Below are 23,656 nucleotides of genomic sequence, written 5' to 3'. Positions count from 1 at the left end.
GCACTGGAGAAGGCTCTATAGCAAAGAAGCCAGAGGACTGAGGAATGAATCCATACTGGTACAGGAATCAAGGAAGAGGCCACAACCTATCAGTCTAAAATCCTAGGCTCCCTGGGAAGACCCAGGGATGAAGGCAAAGGCCACAGACTGACTGGGACTGGATCCTTATGAAACAGTGTTCTGTGGGAAGTTACAGAGACATGTTCAAGTACTGTAGCCAGGTCACAAATGAAAAAATAAGTGGCCTGGGACTCCTTAAATGGAGGTTTTTAGAGCCCATGGCTCTGCCCTTCAATAAGAACAGAGGGTACTGATGAGGTGTGAGTACCAAGGCTGATTGGATCTTACAAGATGATGAGATTTCTCAGTGATGATGAGGTTCCTGGGAACATAATGGAGAAGTCCAAGGAAGTCAAAAGGAGTGCAGCCCAGTGAGAAATGAAGAGGAGTTAGAGTGTCGCCCTAAGTACTTTCTCACTGCACTTGCACAACACACACACACACACACACACCCATTCCATAAACTTAGTGATTTTCTTATTACATCTAGGGTCAAATATAAAATGCCTTTTTAAAGTTTTTCATAAGTTGGCCCCCTCCAGCCTTTTCAGTCTTCTTATGCCTAACTCCCCTCTACATACTCTGCCATGCATAACCACCCTTCCTCATTCCTGGAATACACTCCCTACACCTCCTGGCTTTGCTGGCTTCCTTCTGCAGAAAAATTTACCAGTTCTCCTCTTTATGTTAGTGCTATCCCTCTGAGATTCCTTCCAATTTACCAGATATTTATCATGTATGTACATAATTGCTTGTAGTTGTCTTCTCTATTAGAAGCTGAGCTCCTTAAGGGAAGACATTATTTTTTGCCATATATCCTCAGAACTTAGCACATTACCTTGTCACAGAATAAGCACTTAATAATTGCTTGTTTACCGACTGAATGACTGACTGAAATTGTAACGGGCACACCAAATAGAAATCAAGTAGAAGGTATTTTTCAGCATTTCCGTAGTAATCTTCTGTCATCATCAGTAGCAACAGAGCCATCGTATTTAGACTTTTAACACTTCAGTTCCTAATGGTTTTTTAGGGAAATGGCTTATGAGAAAATAAAGTGAGGAAATGTGCCTACCTTGACCAAGTATGTGACACAGAAGAAATATACTTTTAAAGATATAGCACAGAGATTAAATTTTGAGACTTTAATGAGGGAAAAATATTAAAAGAAGGGAAAAAATTACCTATATTATTATTACATCCATTCACAAGGTTGCCAGAACAAGAAGAGATTAACAACTCCCAATTCAGATGACTATAAAATCTATATGGAAAATGGTCTATCCATGTAATCTTTGATTTAAAAAAGAAAACTATAAGGAAAAAGACCTTTCAGATTACTGTATGTTGCTATTAATAGAATTTTGTGTGTGGTTTTGGTAGAATCAAATTGCAAGTGACTCAAAATATAATGGGAACCTGCATGGTGGTAGTAACCTATAGCATATTACCAATAATCCTTATATACCAAAAGTTGTATAATCCAGAATCATAGTTATATAGTTGAAAGAGAACTCAGAGACCATCAAGAACCAACATAAACGTAAACAAGATACCCCTGAACATTTATTGCAGTAAATAAACAATTGAGACTTTGATTCAGGATTCTTTGTATTCCTCAAATTTGTATTCATCAAATAAAGACCAATTTATTTACATATTACATGATTTTGTATTTTTTTGGATTTTCTTAGATTCTAAAGCAAATTTAACTGTACTTACAAGAACTTAGAATTTCTCTGGTGCACAAAATAACAAAATTTGAATGCTTAGAAAAATAATTATGAAAAATTATCTATAATATTGTTGTTATCCTCTATTATGATTTATATATTTTCAGAGAATAGGTAAAGATAGATTCAGTAAATATATTTTTCAAATCAAAAAGAAGAAAATGTAACACAGTGTCTCAAAACTGAATATTTATTTGAAAACAAAAGTATCTGTTACCCAAGTTTAAAGTAAAGCATTTATTTTAATTGAACTACAATAAAATCAAATATAGTTGTTTAGTTAACACAGTCTTTAGGGGAAAATTATCATTGCTTAACATTTAGTATTCTCACTGTACACAAAGATGTGATTCCTATCTTTTAGGATTTTTATACTCTTAATATTCACTGTGTACTCAGGAAATAATCATAAAACCAGACACCAAGTAACAAGAAATTAGAGGATTGGAAATAAGATTTTAAATAAAAATTGTTATAAAAATCTCTGGCATTAGTCTTTAATGTTAATGTCACTTTTAGGCATTGCGACTTCACATTCTTAAAAAACTAGGAAAAATACTGTTAGAAAAATATTGCATATGTTTAATAGAACTGAGGTAGAGAATGCAAATTTAATCTGAACTGTCCCAAATAGGGTGCTAGAGGATAGCATTAAGTGGGATAGATGGTTAGCACTTGACTAGTCTTTCTTTGATGGGACTATTCTAGACTGGATAATAAAGGAAGAAAAAGACAAACTTCTTCCAGACTTTTGGATGTATGTAGCAATAAGACCTAATTGAAGGCAGCATTAAGTTCTACCTTACTCTTGCCTAACTTTTCATGAAGAAGTCCACAGGAGCCTCACCATGCTACCAGATACATTTTCAAGAACTGAATCCTCAAGAGTAGAAAAATACTTTTAGATATTATCTTTTACAAATCTAATCACTTTTGGCAGTTTTTTGCTTTCTTCTTCTGTTACTCTGCTTTTTAAAGCTTAGAAATCTAGAAAGCCTTGGGGTAATTTTTGTAATAGGCTGGAGAGTACTAGATAAATTTATAATATCTGTGTTTTGTTTGTTTGTTTTAAAACCAATCTTTCGGTGCATTTTATAATTAGAATTATAAAGTATAACATATTTGCTTTTTTATATAAGATCAGTTGATTATCCTACTTTGTTAAACAAGGTAACAAATTCCCACTTTCTTAAGTTTCATCACCGGAAGGTATTGTAAAATAATTTAGATTTTATCAGGCAAGTGCACTACAGCTACGACCTGCAGTAACTATTTAGAAGTACTTATTGATATTTGTCACTAGATGGCGATCAAGGATTGGCATCTAAAAATACACTGCAATAATTTTATCATTGGGTAGATACATTTCTTTTATTGTAAATATCCAGAAGTCTTCTTTTGCATATCTCTGTTAACTCTGTAGTTCATTCCCCCTGTTCTTTTATTATAATTGCTTAGAACTGTATTTTTTTTTTTAATTCTTGATTTCTTTTTCTTTGATACTAAGAGCATGGTAAATTTTTTGTTGTTTATAAAATTATCTAATTTCAGAGTGGTTTATTATTTTTAAATGTCTTAACATATTCCGTGATAAGAAAGCATTTTACATCTTTCAGTTAAAAATTTGGAAAAGAACTTAAGAAAGCATCTGGTCTTTAACCTTGCCTTCAAACTAACTTCCCTTAAAGCAATCCAGACAAATGGATGTCTGTCCTATTATTTAAGATCTCTAGGGAATGAAATTGTACAGCGTTTCTTGTTTTAACCCATTATAGAATTTAATACCCCCCCTTACTGTAAAGAAATCCTTAAGAGAATAAAATTATAAATTGTACCTCCATTTTGTCAAATTTTATGCAAAAGAGTATTCCTATTTTTGGTTTTGAAATCACATTATTTTTTACAGTAGATGTAAGTGTGTGTGTGTGTGTGTGTGTGTGTGTGTGTGTGTATAATATCTTTTCTCCTATTCTTCCTGCCATTTCTCTTACTCCCTTTTACTGGTGAATACTAGTGAAAGTATGTTAATAAATACATTGATGTCATTATATAACTTCTTTATTCATATAATTAAATAATGATACTGATTTTGCTTTTACTTTTGTGATTCTGTGTTAGCAATTAGAGTAGAGATGTAAAAAGATTGAGACACTGGAATGTGGGTGGCCATTTTAGATATATATTCTTGGATATTTGGGGAAATGCATTGTGAATGTAAGTGAGTAGTCACAAAACATTTGGGAGTTTGATAAAGTAATTTTTGTTTTGAGGATAAAATTATTGAACAATAACATATACATTGTGTTGATGCATTTTTTTAAAAAAATGAAATGGAAAACCTCAATTAAAGGAAAAGTGATTACTTGTATATCTGTTGTCTTTATGTGCTGTTGGTATCATAATCATGTTGTTGACATAATTTTTTTGTTTTCTAAGACTTCTGTATTGCCTAAAAATACATTTCTACTTATTTTGGAGTTGTCAGAATTGATAAGTTCAAAATTATCTAACTTACTTTTTTAATGTTATTATTTATCATGAAATTATTTTTATTAAGCAGCATTATGGCGTAGTGAATTGAGAGATGGCCTTGGAGTCAGGAAGACTTAGTTCAAGTCCAATTACCAGGCAATACTTTAAGTCTAATTTGCAAAACAGTTAATGATCTGAATTGGCAGAGAGAATTTGTCTGCACTCATGGAATCACAAATCTGGGCCAGAAAAGGTTTTTGTGAATTATAAAAAATTATGTAAAGTGTAAGTCATAGATGTAAAAGTAATATACTAAATCAGGAACTAGATTTTACTTCAAGCTGACAATTAAAAATAGACATGAAATTTAAAATTGGACTTGTTTGAAATGCATTTTTTATGATAAAAATCACATTCAGCTATAAAAACTGAAGACTAAATAACATTTCCGTTATTCTGATATATAATTTAGAGATACTATATATATTTAGTGAAGAGAAGTATTCCAATAAAAACCATTTTATATGACCATCCTAATAAAATATTATCTAGGGAAATGGTGACAGTTTCAATGTATTTTGCTCAATTGTTTTCATAAAGCTTTTACATAATATTGGAAAACGTGGTATGTATGAGTCTCAAAAGGGAAATAGTGGTATAATCTGTGATGACTATATATATCAATACAGTAAAGAAGTCTGAACTTAAAAATGGTGTGTTATAGTGAAATTAATTCACTTACAAGTTTCAGACTTTTTGTTTTTTTAATTCATTTTCAAGTAGAACATATTTTAATAATGATGGCTAAAAATATCCTTATTCTCAATTTGAAAAACATTATTAACCAAATATAAGGTCAAAGATTAAGAGTTGAAAGGCAGATAGATAATAGGTCATGTAGTCCTGTAGCTTCATTTAATAGATGAGGAAACTGTACTGCCATCCATTAAGTGGCTTGCCCATGGTCACATAATTAAGAAGTGGCAGCACTATTATTTGAACCCAAGTCCTTGGACTTCTCTAGTCACCACTCATTTTGAAAACAGCATGCTCATTATTGCATTTTCAAACTGAGATGGAGTTTCTTTTAAATATTAATAGAAATGCCTATAAATTGTTCACTTTCTTTTAAAAGTATAGATTGATTTAAACCCTTTGCTTATGAATAAATATTCTTGATTTTCTGCTTGTAACATATGTTTAATTTTTGTCATATTTGGACTTGCAGATTGCTCTGGGAACAGTTACTAATGTGGAAGAGGCAGTGAAGTGGATAAGTTACACTTATCTTTATGTACGGATGAGAGCAAATCCATTAGTATATGGCATCAGTCACAAAGCCTATCAGGTATAAAATGCATTTTTTTAAAAAATTAGATCTGCTTTCTGGTTCTGTAATCTATTCATGATATGAGGCTAAATATTTGCTATTGCCGCTTCATCTGACAACAGTTATGTGCCTAGATAAAGGAAAGATTTTTTATCTTTAATCAAAAGTACAAAGGAAAATCAATTTTTGCTGTCTGTGGTCTTCTTTCTCAAAACTTTTACCCCACTATACTGCTAAATAAATTTATTAATCGTCAACAAGTTACCTGTTATGTTCTTATTTCCACAATTTAAAATTTTATTTTTTTCTACTACTCATTAGAATTTCATTTTATGAAATGTCAGAATAGAAAACCTAGCAAAACTTTGAAAATAATAGACTTATGCTACATATAATATATTCTTCTTTTCAAGTCCCTTCTTAACACACAATCCATAATTAAGAGATAGCATGTTGTGAGCTTTCTTTTTCTAAATTTTAGAATTGAGATCTTTTTTTTTTTAATGTTTTATTTTATGATTGAATGTGAACACATAATGTGAATCATCTTTTTGTGGTTCATATTTAGAGTTGTGTTGTCTACATGACTTGTGGAGAATGAGAAAGTGTCTTTTCTGTAGAGCCGTATTTTTAAATATTCCCTAATTATAGATTAAAGTCAAGTTTCTTTCTAATAAAGAACTGTTTGATAGTCATTAATCAGCTATTGGTGACTAACACCCAACTTTGCTGACACTGGGAATGCTTTTGAATATAATTCGTATAATTTTCTTTAAAAGCACTTAAAAAAACTTTTCTGTGTACATATGCTCTTTTACTAGGTATGTTTTTGTAGTCCAAACAACCTGTTTAGTCATTTTTCCATTCATTCTTCTTTGCAGCATTCACATGAGGTAAATTTGTAGATGGTAAAATTGAGGTACAAATGAGAAACAACCAGTTTAAAGACTACAAACTAGATCCAGTAGATTTTTCTCATTTATAATTATTCTTGATGGTCTTGGTATCACCATTCATTGTTTGAAACCTGCACCAAGTTTCAAATGGATCTCTCATTTTATAGATAGTAGGTAGAACATCTTAAAGGTTAATTCAACCCTCCTCAAATTATAAATAAATTTGAGGCTTAGGGAGGTAATAACTTAACCAAGATCACAGACAAGAGGTAGGATGCAAATGTGTATTTTCTAATTCCAAGTCTAGTGATCTTTCCAATATATTCTGCTGTCTCCCTTACTTAAAGTTACCAGTGATCTCTTTATTGCTAGATAACTTGCCTTTTCTAAATCCTGGTACTTCCTGACTTCTCTGCCCCAGTTGACACTGTTAATTGCCTTTTCCTTCTGGACACTCACTCCACTTTAGGATTTCATAACACTACTCTCTCCTGGTTCTCTTTGTCTCCTTTGCTAGTTTTTCATGTCTTGTCCACCAACCATAGATGTCCCCAAAGACTGTCCTGGATCAGTCAGTCAATCACTAAACATTTATTAAGTGCCTCCTTTGTGCCAGTTTCTATGCTAAGTGCTAGGGATACAAAAAAAAGTACACTAAACTACTGTTGTTCCTTACAAGAAACCCCATCTACTAACCTCTGAATTTCCACTGCCTGAGCTCCAATCCTGAAATGTTCTGCCTCTTCATCTCTACCTCTTAGTTTCCCTGGATTTTTTCCTTTTCCAGTCTCCCACAACACCAGCTGCTAGTACCTTCCATTCTGGTATTACCTTCCATCTAATATATATGTATGTATTTATGTGTGTGTATGTGTGTCTTGCTACCTGGTTACTTATATTTTATTTCCCACATTAGAATGTAACTCCTTGAGGGTAAGACTGTTTTTCACTTTCTTTTTACCTCTAGTACTTTACCTCAGTAAATACTTTTTGACTAATTGTTAGTCAATGTGTGTATAACCTATAAAATTGCATATGAACAGTTTAAAATAAAATACTATGTTTACAAATGTATATGCCCCAATGAAAATATTCTGAGAAGCTTCATGGAAAGAAATCCAAAAAACAGATACTTATATCATAAGGTAGATATGAAATAAAGAGCAAAATAGTAATTTCTATACATTTTACTATTTTAAGAGAACTAATTTTTTAAAATTTTCTTTTCCTCCCAAAATACATGGCATCTTTTTATCATAATTTAAAACTCTCTCAATTAGTGATATATCTGTCTCACTATAATGAGTATATGAGTAATACATGTTTTGTTATACTAAGTGTGAAGTGTCTATTAGCTGTGAAGTTCATGCTAGATAATTCAGTTTAAGTAATTTCACTCTCATTCACTGGTTTACTAATAAAGATTTCTAAATGTTGTATTTTATAAACCTGAGGCAGCGAATGTCTTTACTTTTTAGCTCATTTTATTGATAGGATGCCAATTCATCACACACAACTACTGAAGTCACTTTTCTGTAATCCCTGTGTATGTATGTCTTTTTTTGTCTCTCTATCCCTTCCTCTCCCTCTTCTGTCTCCCCATTTCCTCTTTCCCCCTTTCTCACTCTTCCCCCTTTTCCCTCTCTTTTTTTGTCTCTCTCTGTCTCTCCTTCTTTGTGTCTGTCTGTCTCTCTCTCTCTCTCACACACACACACACACACACACACACACACACACACACACACACAGAGTTCAGATCTGTGATGTCATTGGTTTACGGAAATGTCAGTGAAGAAACTCAACCACTGCAGATCAGCACTTACACTACAATTTAACATATAAAATTGTCTGGGGCACTAAAGAGGTTAAGCAACCTGCCCAGGAATACACAACCAGTGAGCATCAGAGACTGAGCTTGAACCCAGATCTTCTGCCAGCTCTCTATCTATATTACATCAGGCTGCTGCTCCACCGTGTAGTACAGATTTTGTTTTTAAATCTATTCCTAAATTCTACTGCTTTGATTAAAGTTTTCAAGAATAAAAGAAAGGTTTGTTGATGTGTAAAATCAATTCAAAATAGTAGTTACTACTGCTTCATCCTTGGCAGTTAGGTGATGGAGCATTGGACCTGGAATCAGGGTGGCCTGAGTTCAAATCCTGTCTCAGACACTTACTGACTGTGTGACCCTAGGCAAAACACTGAACTTCTCTCTACTTTACTGTCCTCTGTAAAGTGAAGATAATAACAGCATCTACTTCCCAGCATTGTTGTGATGGTTACATGAGTTAACATTTGTAAAGTTCTTGGTAAACCTTAAAGTGCTATATAAATGCTAGCTAGCCAGTAGCAGTAGTAGTACTAGCAGCCCTAGAGTATAGGTTCTGGAATCAGAAATACCCGAGTTTTAATCCAGCCTCAGATCCTGATTAGCTGTGTGATTCTGGACAAGATATTTAACCTCTTAGTGCCTCAGTTTCTTCAAAATGGCAATGATTACAACACTTATCTCACAGGGTTGTTGTGAGGATCAAAGGAGTTAATATTTGTTAAGGTTTTTGCAAACCTTAAAGTGCTATATAAGTGCTAGCTATACTGTCTCTACAGACAAAGGTATCCATTAGCAATTAGGGGGAAATGGTGAAAGAATATATTGTTGTACTTCAAGAAAGTAATTAACAAATTCATTTTTTTTTATGACTTGGATTAATACCAATATAGTCTAGACCCTGGAAGGCAACCCATTTCTACTAATGAGAGAAGAGTAATGTTACATTTTTAAAATTCTTATTGGGTTAAATGGTAGAGGAAGAATGCACATTATTTGTTTTCTATTCAATTCTACAAATTGTGTGCAAGGTACCATGTTTGAGTATATCAAAATTTGAAGACTGCCTAGTGGCACAGATCAATCAATGATTTGCCAAATTTTAATTTTATATTTTAAAAGATTATTATAGCCACAGTCATAACATAAATAAATAATTTCTCTGAGTGTACAGTTCTTTTTTATATTTCATGGTTATAATGTAATTTTTTCAATGGTTACATAAATGTAGCTGTAAAGTTATCGAACATATGTTTCTTAAGTAATGCTAGTAAAGAAAGGTGTCTCCTAGTCTTCTAAATAAGATGTCAGTAACAAAATTAGGTAATTTTTATAATTACCTAACTACTTGAAAATTGGAGTCCAATAAAAATGACATTTCATCATTCACTGTGTGTGTCTTTCTTCTGTAGATGGACCCAACATTGGAGAAACATCGAGAACAGTTAGTCATTGAAGTTGGGCGAAAGCTAGACAAAGCCCGAATGATTCGTTTTGAAGAACGGACTGGATATTTTTCTTCAACAGATTTGGGCAGGACTGCTAGCCACTACTATATCAAATACAACACCATTGAGGTATAGCATAATAAATAAAATTTCAGTAATACATTTAATAATAACCTGGCCCTTTTCCTATATTTCCCTGTTTAAGAGAAAAAATTGAAATAAGCATTATTCATAATTTTTTTTATACTCGGCCTGTGATTTCTTTTGTTATAGGGAGTTCCCAATGAGAAAAATCATTCTGACAATGCAGCCCCTGCTGTTTAATTGGAAGTCTTAAAGAGTTGCCTGGGGCCCTCAGCGGTAGGATGATTTACCCCGTGTGCCAGAGCCACTCTGTGCTAAGACAGAGCTTGAATCTCAGTCCTCCTGACTTAAAGGGCAGCTTTTTATCCACTACACTGTTCTGTCAATATCCCTTGATGTGAAGGTGCAAGCCCTGATAAGATCTACAAAACTGGAAAAGCTTCATAGTCTGGAAGCAGACTGTATCAGCTTTCTGAGGCACTAGTCTAACAAGGAGTACAGGAGTACAGTACATCACTAGAAAGCTGTTTGGTGATATTTTTGGCTAGGTGGACCACAACCCATGTTTCATGTATCACCTCAAGCACCAGTAATTAGAGAAGTTCTTATGCTTAAGGTCTAAAAGAGACAGAGGAAGCTAGGCTTAAATGGAAAGAGAGTAGCCATAATTTGAACACTTCAGATCAGGTCTGTTAACTGGGTGACAACAGGGCATCTGAATCCAAGAGGCTATGAACTATAGGTAAGTCAGTTGCTAATCCGATTTCAGATAGGTAATATGCTAAAGATGAACAGCCCCAGACACAGGATATTAACTCTGTCCTAACTCAAGCTCTGTGTGTGTGCGTGTGTGTGTGTCTGTGTGTGAGTCTGTGTCTGTGTCTGTGTCTGTGTCTGTGTCTGTGTCTGTGTGTGTTTATATTCCTAGAAGCAAGCACAGTGCTTGGAACATTGTAGTTTCTTAATAAATGCTTATTGATTGATTGATGAATTGATTAGAGATTTACATACTTTACCCCAGCTAGTACCAGCCACTTAGTTGGTCCCAGTTATGTCCCAATGTGCATTGCCAAAACATAGGGCCAAATTTGATGAGATATATTTGACAGCATTAACGAAGTGTGTGGATTATATTTCTATATGGACATCACAACTATTTGGACCCATCTTTCATTATGTACCTACAGATTTTCTACATTTCAGAGGACATGCTAATGTATTTACCAGTTTTCTTTCAGCCTTTTGAGAACCAATATCTGACTTTTTATTGTGGTGTATCTTTTTATGATGTCATCATATCGCATTATCTTATTACTCTTACCCAGTAGTTCATAACTAACTGCAGATTTTCCTTAGCTCAATCACCAGTTGGTTTGTCGCGAATCACTTTCTGACAGACTGTCAATTACTTTAGGTGGCTCGCCATTGGGTGTTGGGTTGTGGGAATGAATTAAATGTGAGAGTACTTTTTAAAACAGAGCATAGTAGAAAGGTAATGTGGTATAGTAAAAAGAGCAAAGTGCATTTGGAGTCAGGAAAAAGCTGAGTTCTCATCTTGCTTGTAAAACTTAGGAGCAATAGGACCATGGTCATGTATTTAATCTCTCAATGCCCAAGTGTCTTCATTAGTAACATGAGGATAATAATGCTTATAGTGTCTTTTACATCATTGTTGTGAAAGTGTGCTTTGTGAATCTTAAAGTGCAGTGTCATTCTAAGGTATTATTACTACTATTATTACACAATTGTAAAAGAAAAGTATTTTAATGTTGCCTCCGGGTCACCTCTAATTTCTGTTTCTGCCCTCCTCTATGTCCATTCCTTATATTATTTTTTCACTTGGTACAAACTATCCTGCATAACCTTTTTAGTAAAATTTTCAAAGCCTTTGGCAACAGTAGGCAAACTATGTATCCCTACTTGTTCCACTTTTAATTTTATGGGTTATGTAAATTGGCAAGTGGGGAACTAATAGTATTTATTTGCATATGCACACATTGAAGGAGAACAGGACCCTGACCATCATGATGCAAATTCTTAGTGATCTTACAGTGGCTCTGCTAGAAAATTTAAATAAATTTTTATACTTTTGGCGATCTCCTAGCTAACATATTTTAGAAATGGATTTTAGTCATATTTAAGTGAATGAGGTGATATTTCCAAAGCTACGATCTAGGGAATAAAGAGTGTTCAATAGACATTATAAACTCTTGCTGTGTTCTAGGGAGGGGTGTGTGTGTGTGCGCAGTCTAATAAAAATTCTAATTGCATTTAATTATTTAAATTACTATATGGGACTTTCCTTTAGAATAATAATTAAATATTAAACTTACTTTGGTAGACCTTCAATGAACTCTTTGATGCTCATAAAACAGAAGGAGATATCCTTGCTATAGTGTCTAAAGCTGAAGAATTTGAGCAAATTAAGGTAAGGTTATTTGCAGTTGGAACCACTTATGTGTAATATATAAGTATTTAAACCATATCTTAAAAAATGCCACACCATTTTCTCCTTACAGAATTCTTATCCCAGGAAAACATAAACTGAATAACATGCAGTATTTCAGAATATGGGGAATTGCTTTAATCTACCAAAATTATGTAACTCCAGTGTGATTTATTGTCACATCGTGACATATATTGGTCCTGTACTATCAAATTCAAATATCTGCTTTTTTAAAATATGTGTTGTGTTAACAGAAACTTTAGGAAATCACAAAGAATGCAAATGTATGTTTTGTTTTATAATACTATAATATACTATGTAATACTATAATAATACAAATTAAAGGTAATATAGAATGTTATGTTTTATTCAAACCTTTGATATGAATTTTTCTTTAGTTGTATTATTACTTAATCTTATTAACAGAGAAAACTTAATACCATGAATCATAGTACTTCACAGTCTTGAGGTGTGACTGTATTATACAATGTGAAAAATATATGACTATAATGAATGCATTCAATGTTAATTCAAGATTGACCTAATCTAGATGGACAGAGGTTTTACTCTGGTCAAATAAAAAATGAAATCTCATCAGTTGGAGGATAGTGAGGTCAGAAGATTCAATTTTTGTGGCATATCAAATTTTTGTATGTCAATGGCAACCTTAATATTGGTGATGAATAATAATGTAATTTTATGAGTATTAAGACCATTTCAAATAACATTTTATTAGCGATAGTGTGTGGAGGTTGTTTAGCATTAAAATAGGAAACATTTATAGCAAAATAGATTTTTTTTTTCAAAAATGAGTAATGTCAGTTTAAATTTATAGTAACTTTTTTCTTAAAAATCAACTGTTATTCTTAAAAACTTTTTCCCCCTATAGGTCAGAGAAGAAGAAATAGAGGAGTTAGATGTTTTATTGAATAATTTCTGTGAACTTTCTGCTCCTGGAGGTGTAGAAAATAGTTATGGAAAAATAAATATCCTTCTCCAAACATATATAAGTCGAGGAGAGATGGATAGTTTCTCTCTGATATCAGATTCTGCATATGTTGCACAGGTAAGATTTTTTTTTTCTTTTCCTCATTCATTCTCAATGTTTCCTACATAAATAACTTATTCAGTATAGGAGTATTGTTGACTACTATTGTGAGAAACTTTTAATAACTCATTTCATCAGACTTATTTATCTCTTAAGAAACATGCTTTAAATTAGCCTTTTTATTTTCTAGATTTGTGAAAATCAAAGGTGAGGATTATTAGTTTGAAATATTTCTAATGGCCATGTTTTTTATTTAACAAAGTAATATAACAACCTAATATGATTATCATTTTGTTTTACTCATTTACAGAAGGCAAGGATATGATTGGATTTTAGAATGCAAAATATCTTAGAAAGCTGGAAACTTTCTGTGTGTGTGTGTGTGTGTGTGTGTGTGTGTGTGTGTGTACCTACTGTATAACACATTCCTATGAGTTAAGTTTAATAAATGTATCTTGTACCAAATTCATTTCAAATGCGATCATATTCAAACTCTCAACAAATAAACCCTTCACTGACTCCTTAGTTTATAATATTGGGGACTTAGAGGAAAGTGTTTCCCTCAACCATGAAGTTCAGTGAATTTGTAACTTTTTAAAAAATGATGTCTTAAACACTCTAATAATTCAGTTTGGGCCTACACTTCATGAGGGCAATGTAGGTCATTTTGTTTACAATCCTCTTTTCCATTTAAGTGAAGGGAAAAAAACAAGATTTGCTCCTTTAAATGAGCTTTTTTAACCTAACAAACTTAGTTTTAGAACTTGTCTTCATTTACTAAGAACATCCTTCTTTTTCCATTATATTTCATTGGTTAGTAACAACTTTAAATTAAGTAAAAGTAAAGATAATCCTAACTAAACATGCTAAACACATAGTTTTATTGAATTTTATTATATGTAATAGGTTTTGTGAGAATGAATGAATGTAATGTTATGAGATGAAAGCAGGAAGAGACACATGGTTTTGAAATATAAAGGTGTAATATATGGAAGATATATTTCCATGAAAAGTTATATTACACATTAAAACAAATACAAAGAAATAATTTAAAATTCCTTTAAACATGAAAAGAAGGTAAGTTTATAAATGTGACTTAGGTACATTAATATATTAATTGAAAGTGTTATAGAATGTAATAAAAACAGTATCCAGGTGATGATTTCATAAAATATAAAAAGTGGAAACAGGTGTGGTGAGAAACTTTTAACTTATCCAATTTTTTACTGATCTTGGGTTGCATGTGATTCTCCAGTGGGATATCAGAGAACAATATGCACTTAATAAGCACTCTTGTAACTTGGCAACAATCTTTATTTCTAACTTCCTTTTTTTTTTCCCACAAAATACTATTATTTTATGTTTTGTTTTGTTTAGTTGATGGCATGGCTAGGAAGTCTGAGAAACTTGACTTATGCATAGTTTTATCCGAGCTATATTATGTTAACAATAACATAATTGTTAACAAACCTGATTTGATTAAGAGACATTGAGGATACTTAGCTTAGTCTCAATGATCGTGGTATGTTATTTTACCAGATACTGAGATGAGAATATAAGGGCTATATTGTTTAAATAAATCTGTAGACCATGCAGCCTAATATTATGCTTCTGGCAGTGGCACTAAAGGACATAAACGTCCTTTCCATATATATAATGTAGTGGACATGGTAGTCCTCCATAAAGTTAGTTACTTTATGGCACTATCCTTTACCACTTACAATTAGACTTCAGTCTCTAAGACTAAAAGTTGCCCAGCAATTGCTGGTCACATTGGTATAAGGAGTTTCTTATTCAAGGGTTCCCTATCCAGGGGTGGGAAACCTGCGACCTTAAGGCCACACGTGGCCTTTTAGGTCCACAAGTGCGACCTTTTGACTGAGTCCAAGTTTTACGGAACAAATCATTTTATTAAGGGGATTTGTTCTGTGAAGTTTGGATTCAGTCAAAGGGCTGCCTTTGTAGACCTAGAGGGCCACATGTGGCCTCAAGGCCACAGGTTCCCCACTCCTGCAGGATACTATTGAAATAACAAATATGAACCAAAAAACTCAATTCAGTATTTCAGTAGATAAATGATCTCAATGTCAGTACCCCCCCAAACAGTGTAGATTGCTATCCGTCCCATACCTTCTCATCTTATTCAGTTCTTGTCCATAGACTCCAATGCATCCTATATGAAGAAGGATCCTCTCTCTATCCAAGGCTCTAGAAGCCTTCTTGTAGGATTTTGAAAATTCTTTGTGCAAAGTGTACCCTAGTGTACCTATCTCTTATACCCCAGTCTTACTACATGGCTGACCCACCTTTTTTTCCTGATCATTACATCCCATATGTGTTACCTATTATACCACTTTTTGCATACAAATCATTGTCAACAGTAGGTTGCAACCTATCTGTATCTATCTTGCTCCTCTGCAGTGCTCTTTAGAGATTATGATGTTCCATGATTCATAGCTTTATAGCATCAGTTGTAGTTTAAAAAAAAATTCCCACTCACAATCCATGCTATTCCTCTTATTCAGTTCTGGGCCCAGCTCATGATTCAGTAATGCTTATCTAATATGCAGGTAATGATACATTAACTCAATGGACTGTTCATCCATGCATGTACAATAGGTTTGATAGCAGGCATTCATTTTTCATCCATTGATTTTTTTTACTACATGTATTTGTTGACCAGTTTCTCTTGAATGGTTTCAAACCTCATTGAAAAGTCCCTTTAGTATTCTAGAGCTTAGTATAGTCAATAGAATAGCATAGTCAAGAACATATAGTAGACCTCATCTTATAAAAGGAATGTCCTTTTTGTTTGTTTTTTACATAGGACAATAGGAAACACTTTTTCTCCCCTTCTACGCCTCACTTTTAAATGTTGATCCAGAGGATCATTCAGCAAAGTTATCACATCATGACATCTTTTATTTTACAGAAGACAGAACTTAGACTCACAAATTTAGAGGAAATAAAAGCCACAATTTTGAACTTGTATTCTCTCACTTCAGAATCAGTGTTCCTGCTATACCAATGCCTAAAACAAAACTGTAATGCTATATTTTTCTGAAAAGTATCCATCACTACAGGGCTAAAGTTAATATAAAACAAGTGGGAAAGGGTATTTGCTAGCTTCATGTTCAATGAAGAATCTACACGAAAGTTAGATTCCCTATATAAGGTGAGGTCCACAAATGCCTTTCTACTGATCATACTAAACCCTAGAATACTAAAAGTACTGGTATCGGTATTCAGGTATTGGACTTCAAGTGTACTATTGCACTCTTGCATAAAACTCTGATATAACTGATGTGCATAGATCTAAAATACTAAGTATAATCCCTGGGGGGAAAAAATCTCCATTTTCTGCTATCTCTCTCTTCACATTCATTGCTATCTACCTCAGTTCTAATCCTCCATAGTGTTAATCTTCCTCTGCCCTCCAAAGGATTTCCTTTAGAATCTTTCCTCTTCTTTGAACAAGTTAGCTTCATCCTCAGATTCTTCCTCTTAAATTCCTTCCTCTTGGGTAGGAAGTGAAACCTGAAATTTCCCTGAATCACACCATTTGAGAGGCAAAAACTTCAAAAAGAAAGCTAAGACACTAAAATGCCCCAAGAGTCAGAGAATTCAAGCATTGGAAGGGACTTCAGTGACCATCTAGTGCAACCCATATACAAAAGGAATGCCCACTGTAGTATGCCGATAAGTGGTCTTGCAAACTCTACTTGAAGAACTCCAAAGAAGGGAAACTCACCACCTCTCAAGGCAGCCCATTCTCCTTTTGGACAGCTCTAATTATAAGAAGTGTTTTTTTACTACATTATACCTAAATTTTCTTCTTTGAAGCTTCCACCCATTAAACCTAGCTTCTTTCTTCTTAAATCAAACAGAAAAAAAAAATCTAATCTTTCTACATGAGAGCCCTTTAAATACTTGCAGATAGCTATTTTTCTCTGCACCTTACCCCCAACCCTCCAAAACCAGTCTTCTTTTTTATGGCTTAATGATCCCTAATTCTTTCAGCCAGTCCTCATATGACATGAACTCAAAGCTCTGCACCATGATTACCCTCCTCTGTGCATTGTGCAGCTTATCAGTGTCCTTCTTAAACTGTGGTAAAAAGAACTGAAGGTGACATAGCAGAGGAGGTCTGATTAGGGAAGAACATTGGAACCCTCACCTCCTTGTTTCTGGAATATTACTCAAGACTATATTAGCCTTTGGGCACCTTCCTCTGCTGCTAGATGCTCTTTAACTCCTAGGAGTAGAAGTTAGCACACTCAGCTGATAATTTCAGACCCTTGCTTTGCCACCTTCCCTTAACAACCTGTCTTGCTACCTTTGACCTTACATTTACATTTTCACTAGTGTTGTCACCTTGTCCAGATCTCTTCTTCATTTGTCATATGTTGCCTTCAGGACAGTCACCTTTAGCACATAACTTAACAATGTATACCGTTTAATATAAAAGTATTAAATTTTCCTTCCAAGTAAATTGCTGGCCATTTAATTGTTTTTCTTATTTGTTGCAACAAATTATTTTTATTCTAATAGAAAAATGTTAGGGTAATTTCATGATGAAAATCTTATTATGGGCTTTAAGGGGTTGGGGGGGGAAGATGCCTAAAGAACATTTTTTAAAAAGTTACTCCAATCTTATTTTTTAAATTGTATCTGAATAACACATTTAGCACCGTCCCTGCTATAACTGCTTTCTATCTGCTCAATGTAATCTTGTTATTTCATGTTCTTTCCCTTTCCTCTCCCATCTTAGAATTTGAACTCCCTAAGAATAGAGACAGTTTTTCCCTTTCTTTATATCTCCAGCACTCAACATAGTACCTAGCACATAATAAGCACTTTATAAATGCCTCTTATCTGACTGATATTTACAAGGAATCTTTAAAGTTTAACATCTCATCTTTTCGTCTTTTTCTATACCCCCCTTCTTTTGTTCTACAGAATGCAGCTAGAATTGTGCGTGCTCTTTTTGAAGTTGCTCTTAGGAAACGTTGGCCTGCTATGACTTACCGGCTTTTGAACCTCAGCAAAGTCATTGACAAGCGATTGTGGGGTTGGGCTAGCCCTCTGAGACAGTTTTCAGTGTTACCACCATCTGTCCTTACAAAATTAGAAGAAAAGAAACTCACTGTAGATAAACTGAAAGACATGAGGAAAGATGAAATAGGTAAGAAAGAATTGAATTGTTTTTAAAATGTTATTTGGCAATAAAATATTTTGTCTATTAAAAATACCATTATGATATTTCACATAAAGTGTTATTATTTTGATTATGAAATCTAATATCCTTTTCTTGTGGAAACTATTATTTTACTCTTGTACTAACAGCAAGGTATAGGGAAAAGATCATTGGACTCAGATTTGGAAAACCTGATTTTTGTTATGATTCAACCACATGATAGTTTTTTTTTTCACCTTTGGAAGGCCACTTAGTATGTAGGAACCTCAGTTCCTTTTTTTTTTTTTAATAAAATACCAGTATTAGTACTTACATAAAATAACTCATATATTACTGTGAGGATCAAATGAGGTAATAGAAATTAAAATTAAAGAAATTAAAATTTCTTTTCAACCCTAAAAAACTGTAGAAATTTAAGACACTATTATCCTTCACTAAAGTCCTACTCTGATGCCTTATTGCGGAGTGTAAGGGATCCTGAATTGTCAAAGGTTTTGTCAGCAAGACGCAAGCTTTGACAAGTTTAACAAGCTGGAAAGCCTTCAGATATGAGCGCAACAACAGATTATATTCAACCAAGTTCAGAGAGGCTAATCACCAAAGGGTGATGATTTTTTTAAGCCATAAGAATTTAGGAAAATCCGTCAAGTTGTGAAAAGATTATTTATCTTCATCACTGGAGGCAAGACCATCAAATCATATATCCCTAAAGAATTATAATAGCCATGTTACATCAGTAGTAAAGTAATCCTTTTATTCTTCCTTGATTCCCTTTCTTACTCCCCAGAAAAGCTTTCTCTAGACCTTTGTTCTTTTCTGCAAACATCCCACACCTCCAGCACTTCCCCATAGGCTGTAAGGCCCTTATCTACCATTTAAGTGATATAAGACTATTCAACACAAATTCTCTCTTCTCCCATTCTCTTAATCTCAAAACCCCTTGACATCAAACTCCACTCTCTCTTACTTTCCCCTAGTCTCTGCTCATGAGGTAGCCCTTCCCCTTGCCAAGGCCAATTGCTCTACCTGGGCCCTGAAAACTACTCCTTTTCAGTCTTCTTTACTGGTTCATCCCTCATATCATGCCACCTAGCTAGGGGTGTTTCCTGAACCTCTCTCCTATGATCCCAGTGTTTCTTTCTCTGCACTTTTAGTGAAATCATCAGCTCTCCTGAGTTTATCCTTTCTGTGCTGAAAACTTGCAACTGAGCCAAGATGATGTAATAGTAGAAAAAAGAGCATCCTAGCTCTTCCACCAAATCCCCTCCCCAAAAACCTAGTAAATGCAGCAGACTGAATTCTTATTAGGAAATCCTAGAAAAAAATCACAGTCAGTAATTTTTTCCAACCCAGGGTGGCTGAGGGATACAAATAGAAAGGTTTGTAGACACTGGAGACTGAGTCTGGCCAAGAGCAATGCATGTAGAACATTAAAGTACCCGAGGACTGAAAGAGAGACAAGGCCAGACACCAGGTTAGGAAGCATCAAAGCATGAAGAGAGCTGAGGAGATCTCTAAATTAGCACAGGTTGTAGAACAGGTATCATTTGGCAGCTCTGTTGTACTCTATCCCATCCAAAGACAAGCCAAGAACGACATCTGTACATTGGGGTGAGCTATTGCTAGCAGCCCCTAGGTATGTACTGAGCACGGAACAAGTTCAGAAGCAAGCAATGGCCATGTAGCTCTAATCACAGGAGCAAAATGTGGACTGGATTCTAGCTTCTAGCTCAGCATGAAAGCCATCAGTGAAATGAACAGGACAGAAGTCCCAAATCAAAGGGGACTCTTCAGTTGAGTCTGTGAGCCAGCAGAGCCTCCCAGCAGGCTGATTTTGGCTGAGTCCAGCATCACTCTACGGAAACTGCCAACCAGAGATAAGCCAACAGAATCAAAACCTGGGTCAGTAACTTTCAGAGCTCAGATAAGGAAAATAGTGAGCAGTCTTAACCCCAGATCACATCACTTTGGGAATACTGAGAGCTTGCAGAATCCCTAATCTGAGCTGTGAAAGCAATATAAGAGCAGAGCCCAGCACTAACATTAAGTGCAAAATCAAGAAGTAAGCTGGAAAAATGAGCAAAAAAAAAAAGGAATCCCACCATAAAGAGCTATTCAGAAGACAAGGAAGCTTAAGAAGAAAACCCAGAAGAGAATGACTTGAAGATATCTATAAGTAATGCTTCAAAGAAAAATTCAGCTTGATTGTAAGTCCAACCAGAAGGCATGGATGAGTTAAAGAAAAAGTTTTTTGAAAGAACTAAAATTATTTTTAAAAAACCAAAGCAGTAGAGGAAAAAATAGGAAAAGAAATGAAAGTTATAGGAGTAAAATATGAAAAGAGAATTAACAGCTTGGAATGAAATATAAAACCTACCCCAAGAAAATAACTACCTGATAATTAGAATGAACTAAATCTATTGACTCCATCAGTCATCAAGAAAAATTAAAAGAACCTCCCCCATTCCCCCCCCCCAAAAAAAGGAACTGTGATATGTCTAACAGCAAAAACAATTGACCTGGAAAACAGACTGAAGGGGGAAAAAAAAAATAAGGATCATTGGACTGTCTGCACATCATGACCAAAAGAAGAACTTAGACATCATGTTTTAAGAAATCATAAAGGAAAACTGCTTGAACTACTTTAACCAGAGAGCAAAATAGAAACTAAAAAGAATCCATTGGTCAGTTCCTGAAAGAAGCCCCAAAATGAAAACTCCCAGGAATATTCTAGCCAAAATCCAGAGCTCCCAGGTCAAAGAAAAAACTACTGCAAGCATCCAGAAAGTAGTAATTCAAGTACCAAAGAGTCATAGTCATCATCACACCCAATTTAGCAGACACCACTGTGTAGGAGTGGAGAGCTTAGAATATAATAATCCGGAAGCAAAATATCTAAGCTCACAACCAAGAATAACTTACCCAGCAAAATTGAGTATAATCTTACAAGGGGAAAAGATAGATATTAAATGACATAGAGAAATTTTAAGCATTTCTATCCTGATGACCCCCAGAGTTATATATCCAACTTCCAATCTCTCTTTCTTCATTCAGTCCTACGTTACCAACTGCCTTTTGAACATTTGAAACTGGATGTCTCAGAGACCTCTTATACTCAACATGTCCCAAATAGAAGTGATTATCTTTCTCCAAAAATCCTTCCCTGTGTCCAAATTTTCATATTCCTATCAAAGGCAACACCATTCTTCCAGTCTCAGATTTCCAATATCAGTATTATCCTTCACTCTCCTTCACCCCACATATCTAATCATTTGCCAAATCTTGCCATTTCTACCTCACAACATCTCTCTTATCTGACTCCTTTCTACTCACACGTTTACCACCTTTGTCAGGCCCTCATTACCTCTTACCAAGATTATTGGTCTCCCCATTTCAAGTGGTCTCCCCATGACAGTCTATCCTGTATACTGTTGCAAAAAGTAATTTTCCTTTAACAGAAGACTAACCATGTGACTCTTTTACTTAATCAAAGTGGTTTCCTGTTGCCTCAAGGATCAAATTTAAACTCCCTTTTTAGCTTTTTTAAATCATCGTTTGGTCAGTCACATCTAACTTTTTATGACCCCATTTGAGATTTTCTTGGCAAAGTTACTGGAGTTGTTTGCCATGACCTTCACCCACTCATTTTACAGATGAGGAACTGAGGCAAATAGGGTTAAGTGACTTACCCAAGGTTACACAGCTAGTAAGTGTCAGAGGTCATATTTGAACTCATGAAAATGAGTCTTCCTGACTCTAGACACTTAATTCACTGCACTACCTAGCTGCCCCATCACCAGTCATCATAAGCTGACCCAAACCTTTTCAACTTCATTGTACATTATTCTTCATCCTGCACTCTGTGATCCAACCAAACTGGTCTTCTAGTTACTCTTACAAGATAACTTAGACCTCTATGTGTATTAGACACATAGAAGATCTTTCGTCTCTATGCTTTTGCACTGGCATATTTCACATGCCTAGAATGCACTCCCTCCTCACCTGCACCTAACGAAATTACTTTCTTCCTCCCGGACGTTGTTCAGGCATCACTTTCTTTATGAAGCCTTTGCTCATCCCCCTAAATGCTAATACCCATGTCTCCTAAATTATCTTGTATTTAACTACTTTGTATATATCTTCTCAGTTTTTATTTTGTATGTGTTCGTTTTCTCCTCCTAAAGAATACTAGCTCTTCAAGAATACAGATTATTTTACTATATTTATATCCCTAGCACCTAAAATAGTACCTGTCACACATAAAGTACTTAATAAATGCTTGCTGTTTTATTAGTATACTTTTGAATGGTTGTTTCCTCCTACTTTGATGTCTTTTGCTTGTGACTTGTTTGCTTTCAACTTTAATTCATGTCAGTCAGAAGCTCTGTAAACTCATTATGATAAAGTGAATTCAGAGTACTTTTGACCTGGTGGCAGAACCAAAGGATGCATTTGAAGAATGTTTATTACTTAATTCAGCAGTGCTTCAGCCATCATTTTGTTCTTTTATTTAAACATACTTATTTTTATTTAGATTCATTATTTTAATGCTTCATTTTAACAATGGTGAACTTCTTAGGAAGCTTTCATTTGGGAAGAGGGGTGAACAGACAAGAGGAAGTACAAATCAAAATAAACAAGATGACTGTAGTAAAGGATCTTGTAGTTATTATCACTAAATCTTTTTAATTCTATGTCTTGCTAAATATGATAACATATGGCATGAGTATTGTTTTAAGAATGCGTATGACCAGGAAAGTAGATGAATTACTGATGTATCAAGAATGAAAGGGGAGGAGAGTAGGGAATAAGCGTTTATATAGCACCTACTGTGTACCAGGCACTGTGCTAAGTGACTTACAAATAGCATCTCAGGGGGCAGCTAGGTAGCGCAGTGGATAGAGCACCAGCCTTGGATTCAGGAGGACCTGAGTTCAAATCTATCCTCAGACACATAACACTTACTAGCTGTGTGACCCTGGGCAAGTCACTTAACCCCATTTCCTAGCCAAAAAAAAAAAAAATAGTGTATCATTTGCTTCTCATGCAAGCCAACAAGGTAGGTACTGTTATTTCCCCCATTTTACAGATGAAAAAATTCAGTCAATTAGAGG

At 34.4% G+C, this 23,656-nt stretch overlaps 1 protein-coding gene across 2 annotated transcripts in view; it reads left to right on the top strand.

Annotated features, from left to right (window-relative positions):
- The window catches only part of ASCC3 (activating signal cointegrator 1 complex subunit 3), a 366,855-nt gene that overhangs the window by 190,634 nt on the left and 152,565 nt on the right, over nucleotides 1–23,656 (top strand). For both annotated transcript variants that reach the window (XM_027855178.1, XM_027855187.1), the window contains exons 17-21: nucleotides 5,494–5,613; nucleotides 9,732–9,896; nucleotides 12,193–12,279; nucleotides 13,187–13,363; nucleotides 18,305–18,530. In XM_027855178.1, coding sequence (XP_027710979.1) covers nucleotides 5,494–5,613; nucleotides 9,732–9,896; nucleotides 12,193–12,279; nucleotides 13,187–13,363; nucleotides 18,305–18,530 — 775 coding nt within the window. The remainder of the gene's footprint in view (nucleotides 1–5,493; nucleotides 5,614–9,731; nucleotides 9,897–12,192; nucleotides 12,280–13,186; nucleotides 13,364–18,304; nucleotides 18,531–23,656) is intronic.

The sequence above is a fragment of the Vombatus ursinus genome, unplaced genomic scaffold (genome assembly GCF_900497805.2).
Source record: "Vombatus ursinus unplaced genomic scaffold, bare-nosed wombat genome assembly UNPS02000582.1, whole genome shotgun sequence".
NCBI lineage: Eukaryota > Metazoa > Chordata > Mammalia > Diprotodontia > Vombatidae > Vombatus > Vombatus ursinus.
The sequence above is the reverse complement of the archived record's forward strand: the minus strand, read 5'-3'. Positions and strand labels throughout refer to the sequence as shown.